Below are 7,758 nucleotides of genomic sequence, written 5' to 3'. Positions count from 1 at the left end.
TCATGCTGAGACTTCTGTCTTTCCTGTGCAATTTAAGATAGAAAAAGTAGAGATATTACATATATGGGCCTCTAGAACAGGAATTGTCAAACTTTGTTGCCATAAGCCTCATCAAATGATGAGGGAAAAACAATTAGAGAAGCTCCGATTTCTACTATCATTGTCATTATCTCCCTAAGACAGCCTGTATTATGTTAAGCAAACTCTTGATTGTTGGCTTTTTTCTCACTACACTATACCTCCTGTTTTGTTTTCTGGCTCTCGTGGTATAAGTGTTCTTAGATATAGCAATGGCTATAAACAACAGAACCAGCTGGTAAATGTACTATTGTAGGTCAAGATGGATTGCTCTATGATGGTAATACCTTGCTTTTTCAAGAACACCTTATTATTATTATTTTAATCCCTTTTTGTTACCCAGAGTGGATTCTTTATCTCCAGCACTGGATAGAACAAGTTTTCTTTTCTCAGCAGCAAAGCCATTCTCTCTCCCTGAAATCAGGTAATTATGAAGGACTGAAGCCAGTAGCTATAAGGGGAAAGTTGCTCTGCAGATGTAATCATGTCCAAAGGCTAAGCCTCTCCAGCAAAAGGTAGCTTCACACTGAAATACATGACTGAGAAAGATTTCTACTTACCAGAAGATTCAACCTTCACACCAAACACTTGGACTTCACATAGTACAAGGTAATTAACTCCAGGAATGGTAATTGTTACATACTTTCCTTGCATTCCTCCACACTCATAATTCTGGGTTTCCCCAGCACCCACTGAGGTGACTGTCGCACACCTTGAAAGGAAACCAGTTCATATTTATTAGTGTCAAGTGGTCATTTGAAGAACATCATTAACAAGTTTAATTTACTTTGAAAGAATGAAAGGACGTGATCTCAGCATATAAGTCTATAAACCAAAGCGAGAGTATTTTTTATCCATTCCATTTTCTTCCCTGTACCTTATTTTTGTGAGTTCTTAGAGACTATCAGGCCAGCAGGTACCTGGGATTTGTAGAGCCTCCTTCCTCCAAATCGTTCCCAATCCGGATTTCAGCACCATTGAGCCGTGAAGCACAACAGTCTTCTCGATTGGTGAGACTTACACTGGATACACGAAACTCTGCCTTCAAGTCCACTGTCCACCATGGATTAAGCTCTCCATCTGTGTGAGTGCATGATCCATGCATATAGTCCACTGATGTAGACCCATCAATGGCGTTCCCTGCAAATCCTAGTTTGTTTAAGGTGCTAGACTGGGATGCTGTACCTTCAAGGGCCACATTGGGGACTACAAAAAAAAGGAGGAAAAGGTGTTCTTAAACTACTAACAAAAATATTCAGAAAACTAAGCAAGAGAATTCCCAAATATTTATCCAAAAAAGGGGCTCCCATAAGGACCTTCTTCTCTCCCTCCAAGCTCTTTCATCACCCACTCATCCACTTTGCTGATATTTCTTCCTTCCCATCCCCCTGCCCCACCATGTCCTTTTACCCCCTCACAACCTATGCAATTTTCTCCTTTCCCCATCTTCGCCCTGCTCCTGCTCCCCAATTTCACCCCTTTTTATGCTCTCTCCTACTTTCTTTACCCTTGCCATTCTGCCTTGAGTTTCAGTGAGAAAGACTATAAACTGCTGTCCTTCCCCCTTGTTGACCTTTAGGTCCTCCTTCCATCTCTTTCCATTCCTGTCCCCCGTTCCATTGTTGGATGCTATGTTACCCAAAGTTCTTTTCCCCCATGACATCTTTTCAACACTTATTCTGGATGGGGGGTTAGCCCCTCTTTTAAAAACTGTGCATTTTTCCCCCTGAAAGCTTGTGGGTTTAAAAAAAAAAAAACTTAGACCTATATAGCCCCCTAACAGATTTTTTTATCCACACATGGACCATAATTAGCCATTAGATACATCATAGAAGAGGGAACATAACAACCAATTACCTTTCTCTTATTAAATACATTGAATATAATAGTTCAGTTGTGGACATGGTAAACTGTGAACTTGGGCTGGAACTAAAATGCCTGAGGAACAGATCGTAGTGGCAGGTTTCTGTATGCAAGCTTTATTCCAGAACAGTCACCACAGTCCAGGTCTCTCAGCTTCACATGACCATTCATGACCTAGTGGCTGCAGGACTTAGTGGCTGCAGTCATGCTCCAGCCCATGGTGAGTCAATTAAGTGAAGTCTGATGCCTCATTCTAAATTCATTCTCAGTTAGCTTTGATACCTCATCACAGTTTCATCAAGGTTCCATCTTGGTACCCACTGAACTTCAATGAGTTTAGCAGCATCACACAATTCCAACACATACTAGGGTCAACCCAAACTGACATTCTCCCATGACCCGTAGGAGTTGTGTTCATGTGAATAGACCTCTCAATCTCCCACAAACAAGAACCTGAGAATTGCTTAAAGTTGTCTGCAGATGAAACAGCCCCAAATAATTCAAGGATCTAAATGAAGCCGTACATAGCAGAGGAAAGCAAAAGAAACCCAGAGATTTGTTTTTAAAACAAGCAGGTTAGAATCACAGGTCGATCCTACTTCGGGAGAAATTTCTGTCCAGCCCACTATGATCATCACTTAAAAACGAAATACCAGTCCACTAACTAGGTACCAATTTATGCCATATTCAACACACTATGTCTTATTGTAACAATCCCCCATGCCCTGGAGTAAGGGAGAAAAACAAATCAAGCACTTTCTAACGTAGTGGCCAGTGGCAGTGGCATCGAAATAATATTCACAATATATCAGTCTGAAATTTGTTTGCTCCCACATACTGCCCCAGGGAGCCCATTCCTTGCTATCAAGTCATCACATTTCAAAATCACCTAATGACTTTAGGGAGTGGTACAGGACAAGGCTGTTCATTGCCTCTGCTTCTAAGCATAAACAGGAGGTGGTAGTAAGGGATGAGGAATCAGCAGTGTGGGATCTGTGGAGGGGAGTGCCACAGAGTCCATTGCTTTCCACCATATTATTTGATAAATATGTATATGAGACCCCTTCATGAGATCATCTGAAGCTTTGGAGCTGGCTGTCACCAGTAGATGTATGACACCCAGCTATATATCGCATTAAATAAGGCCCTGGATGCTGATGTCTCTGTCCTGAGCCAGTGCCCGACTGTTGTAGTCAAGTGGCTGAAAGATAAGAAACTCAATCCTGACAAGCCTGAAGTGATGCTGGTTGGTAAGGCACCTGCTCTTGAGGGGCTTCTTTTCCCTACTTGCGATTTGGTTCTCTCTGATGGATAATGTGAAGGGCTCGGAGATTTTTTGGGACCCACGTCTGTTATCAGAAAAGCAATTTAGAACTTTTAAACTGAGTTTTATGGGTTTTATAATAGTTGTTTTTATGATGCTTTCGTTTTATTGTAAGCTGCCTTGAGTTCCGCAAGGGAGAAAGGCAGATAATAATTTTTTCAATAAATAAATAGGCAACAAGGGCAGCAGACAATTAAGTAATTACACTCTTAATCACTAGCGTAAATAATATAGAATTAATGAAGGCTTAGGAGTCTGCCTGTCTGTGATGAACACTAGTTTGTATAATGTGCTACTGCCTCTAAGGTTTTATAGTGGCAAAGTTTTTAGAAAATAATGGTCCACAGAACATGGTTGCAAAACATATCTGCAGTCCCTTTAAAAGGTTTTTCTCAGGAAATCTCCCTTCCTATTGAAGATGCCCACCATCTCATGTGAGATGCACATAGCTTTCTGAGTGAGTTGTTCTATCTGGATGTGTTGGATTTCCCATCTTCAGCACACTATATGGCACACACATTACAACAACATTGCACAAGCTCACTCTCTCTTTTTGCACAGATACACAAAAATGTTGATACCTTCTTTTCCCACAGATACAAACCCAACTCCTAGTTGTCACTAGGATATATGATATGACCATACATGGCAATATCAAGGAAGCTGAATGCATTCCAACATGTACATTTTGAGAACAGCAAAGTGATGATGATGATTTTGTATGGTGATATCATGATTGGAATTTGTTACTTGCTTACAGAAATGTCACATAACTGGGATATGTTCCTGATTACTCGATAATTCTAATTTAGGATACAAGAAGGCAGCTGTACATGGTTGAACAACTGCATTCCTCCACCAAAAGGACAGCTATGTATCAATGCTAAATTCAATTGGGAAACTTTTATACTTACTGAGGGGTGTTACCCTCACACCAAACACTTGCACTTCACATACAGAGAGAGTTTTCTGTTCGCCTGGGATGGTGAGTGTCACATACTGTCCTGTCATTCCTTCACAATCAAATTTACGTGTTTCCCCAGGACCCAGCATGGTGATTGTGGCACACCTTCAAAAAAGAAAAGAGTACATATTTATTGGTATTTGGCTGAGAATTAAAGAATACTATAAAGAACAAGTTATTGCCCATGAAAGAAGCAAAGAATAAAGGCTTATCATCTATATATCTAATAGTAAAAGTGTGCCCCCATCTGCGGATATCTAAATCCACAGGTTGGGGCTACACTTACCCAAAACAGATAGTTCTGTAAACCTGGGAGACTCCCCAGGTTTGCAGAAAAATCTGAAAACTTTTAAAAATACATTGGGGGGGTTGAATTCCCCCAAAACACTTTCGTTGTCTGTGCATGTGGAGACAGCAATCCTGCCTCCTCTGGCAGCAGCTCTAATGGTGGAGATGACAGCAGCCATGGTGGGCCAGGCAGCAGAGGCCGGACACTGCCGGGCTTGGCAGCAATGGAGGCAGTGGGGCGTCAGGAGGTGCAGTGGGCTTGGCAGCAGAGGCCACGACCTGCCCCCCGGCTCACTGGGAGCAGAGGCAGTGGGGGGGGGGGAGCCGGAGCTGCAGCAGTCTTACCAGTAGTGTAGGCCACGGGGGGCAAGAGACACAGCAGGCCTGGTAGCAACGGCAGAGCTGCACTGGGCTCACCAGTACTGGAAGGGATGGGGGGAACGGGAGATGTGGCAGAGATAGGGAGCAACATTGGGGTTGTTGGGGGCAGAGGCGGTGAGAGGAGCCAAAGCTCTGCTTGACTTGCCAGCAATGGAGGCAATAGGGGTGGGTGGGAGCCACAGCATGTTCTCTGGGAACACCAGCGATGGTGGGGGGTGGCTAAGAGGGACAAAGGATCCCCCCATGAGTATCTTGGGTTCTCACTTGTAACTTTTATAAAACAAACTTTTGCGGATCTATTTGGATATATGTCATTCTCTATCTGTTCTCTAAGTCAGTAATGGTTCTCCACTTCTATCATTTTGAGAATGTGCAAAACAGAAATGTTCAGGAGGGCATTTTAATAAAAGGATTAGAACTGTAGTGTGATGCAGCAGCTCGGGAGGAATATGATTGTAGCCTATTGCAATATTTATTGTATGTATCTGCCTCCTTTTACTGCACTGTATTCTAACTTTGTAATCCACTTTCTTTCATAATGGTTTGTCATGCCTTGGACAGTTTTATGCTTGCACTGTTTTCTAATTATATAGCTCTAGTCCTGTTTTCATCTTTTATTGGATGCCTTATGCCATCTGACTTATTTATTTATTTAAATTACTTATAGTCCGCCTTTCTCACAGAGACTCAAGGCGGATTGTTGTTTTACATTTAGTAATCCACCTTGAGACTCAATTAGAATGGTAGGTATAAATGAAGTACGTAAATAAATAAATAAAACCATTAGTCCATGAAGTGTACCTTGGATTTGTGATGCCACCTTGATCTTTTGATTTTCCAATTCGGATCTCGGCACCGTCTAAGCGTTTTGAACAGCAGTCTTCCCGGTTGGTGACATGTACACTAGACACTTTGAACTCTGCTCTCAAGTCCACCATCCACCATGGGTTGTCCTCTGGATTTGTGTGCGTGCAGTGTCCCTGTAAATAGTTAGCTGATTCAGAGCCATCAATGGCATTTTCAGGGGGTCCTAATAGATTGTAGGTGCTGGACTGGAGTGCCTTTCCATCAAGGGCTACATTATAGACTACGAGAAAGAAACACATGAGAGAGAGAGAAAGAATTGTGTTGATTCAAAGGGGTGGCCATTGGTACCTTAAAAACTAACAACATTTATTCCAGTATACGCTTTCATGAGTCAGAGCTCATGTTTTCAGATGCATCTGAATAAGCGGGTTCTGAATCATGAAAGCTGACTCTGGAACGAATAGTGTTAGTCTTTAAGGAAGCACTAGACTCTTACTGAAACTATTTAAAATACTGAATAGCTTGCAAAAACTATTCACATGGGAGTTAGAACTCTCAAAGTACTGTTCAAATAAATAAATAAATCCAGCATTCCACTCTGATTGCAGACGCACTAGTAATACAGTTTAATTTTGTCCTGTAAAAGAATTAGAGGGCATAAACGGGATCCTTAACTAGTGCCATCAATAGGTGAATACAATTTCCCATTTCCAAGGAAATGTATTTATGCTGAAAATACAACAAAACGTACAAGCCATCTGCAGCCTCTGAGCATTTGGTGAGAGAGGTTTACCACACCAAAGTAGAAATCTGGGGAAGCAGAGGCGTGGTAAAATTCTTATTATGTAGGCAGGCATCTCAGAACTATGGAGTACTCTACGGCAAGAAGGGGGATGAGGTGTAGGGTACAACTTCTTTCCCTTGTTAGCTGTGAAGGCCACAGAGCACAGCTCAGAGCTAAGCATGGCTGATGGGAGCTCCCACTGAAGCTTCTACCATGTTGTCACAGCAGTCAGTTTGTGCACCCATGCAATAGTGTAATGGTACACTGCTGGGAACAAGTTATGCTTTTTTTCTCACTGGCATAGCTTGGCATGTGACAGAAACCTGAAGAGCCCTCTGATCATAATATAGAAAGATATACAAATGGAATTGTGTACTGTGAACAACAGCAGCTCTACAATAGTTTCTCCAACCTTCTAAAGAGATATATTCTGTACAAAAGAAGAAAAAACATTCTGGATCAGACTGTGGGTCCATCTAGTCCAGCATTTTGTTTCCAACAATGACCAGAAGCCTCTAAGAGGCCAATACACAAGGGATGAAGGTAATATCCTTATGGTGCCTTTGCCTCCAACAATGGGAATCCATTTGGCCTCTGAAGACAGAGGTTCCATGGAACCCATGGGATACAACAGGGAAATTGTTCCCACTGCAAGCCCCTGATATGCAACAAGAAATGTCCATGTGGGGGGGGGGAGTCGGCCAGTACACCCCAAGAATATTGACAGACCTATTTGCCTCTGATAAACCTATCCACCATGAAGCCTGTATTGTCACTAGTAGTACTCAAACAGCGGCATTAACTCTGTCAGGCAGTATCTTCTTTGTAAATGTTTCTGCTATCAACCTGAGACCAACCACCTAGTGTGTTTTTTCAGAATCCCCATATTACAAGTCAGTTTACCGACTGAGTAGAGTGATCCCCCTTTCGTCAGTTGCCCTGGTTGTCTAGAAGGGTTTCTTGGCTTTATCCATTGCTCAATGGCTGTAAGGAAGAAATCAAAGCAAAGATATGAACACTGTTTGGTAGAGCACAGCTTGCACTATTTTCCTGTCTGGTTATACCCACCGACTCCACTTACTTCGAGCATTACCAGTGATGCAACAGAACACTGACAGCACTCCACGTGTCCACACATAATGCACACAAATATTGGGAATTGTGTGTGTTGTGTGTTAAGTGCCGTCAAGTCGCTTCCGACTCATGGCGACCCTATGGATGAAAGTCCTCCAAAATGTCCTATCTTTGACAGCCTTGTTCAGATCTTGC

General features: G+C 42.4%; 1 protein-coding gene across 1 annotated transcript in view; it reads right to left on the bottom strand.

Annotated features, from left to right (window-relative positions):
• Positions 1-7,758, bottom strand: part of LOC130474843 (uncharacterized) — a 37,784-nt gene continuing 30,026 nt past the window's right edge. The window contains exons 13-17 of the mRNA XM_056846538.1: positions 5,700-5,985; positions 4,180-4,334; positions 999-1,284; positions 639-790; positions 1-23 (exon numbers count right to left, since the gene is read on the bottom strand). Coding sequence (XP_056702516.1) covers positions 1-23; positions 639-790; positions 999-1,284; positions 4,180-4,334; positions 5,700-5,985 — 902 coding nt within the window. The remainder of the gene's footprint in view (positions 24-638; positions 791-998; positions 1,285-4,179; positions 4,335-5,699; positions 5,986-7,758) is intronic.

This window comes from Euleptes europaea, chromosome 3, assembly GCF_029931775.1.
Source record: "Euleptes europaea isolate rEulEur1 chromosome 3, rEulEur1.hap1, whole genome shotgun sequence".
NCBI lineage: Eukaryota > Metazoa > Chordata > Lepidosauria > Squamata > Sphaerodactylidae > Euleptes > Euleptes europaea.
This window is presented reverse-complemented; position numbering and strand designations above follow the sequence as displayed.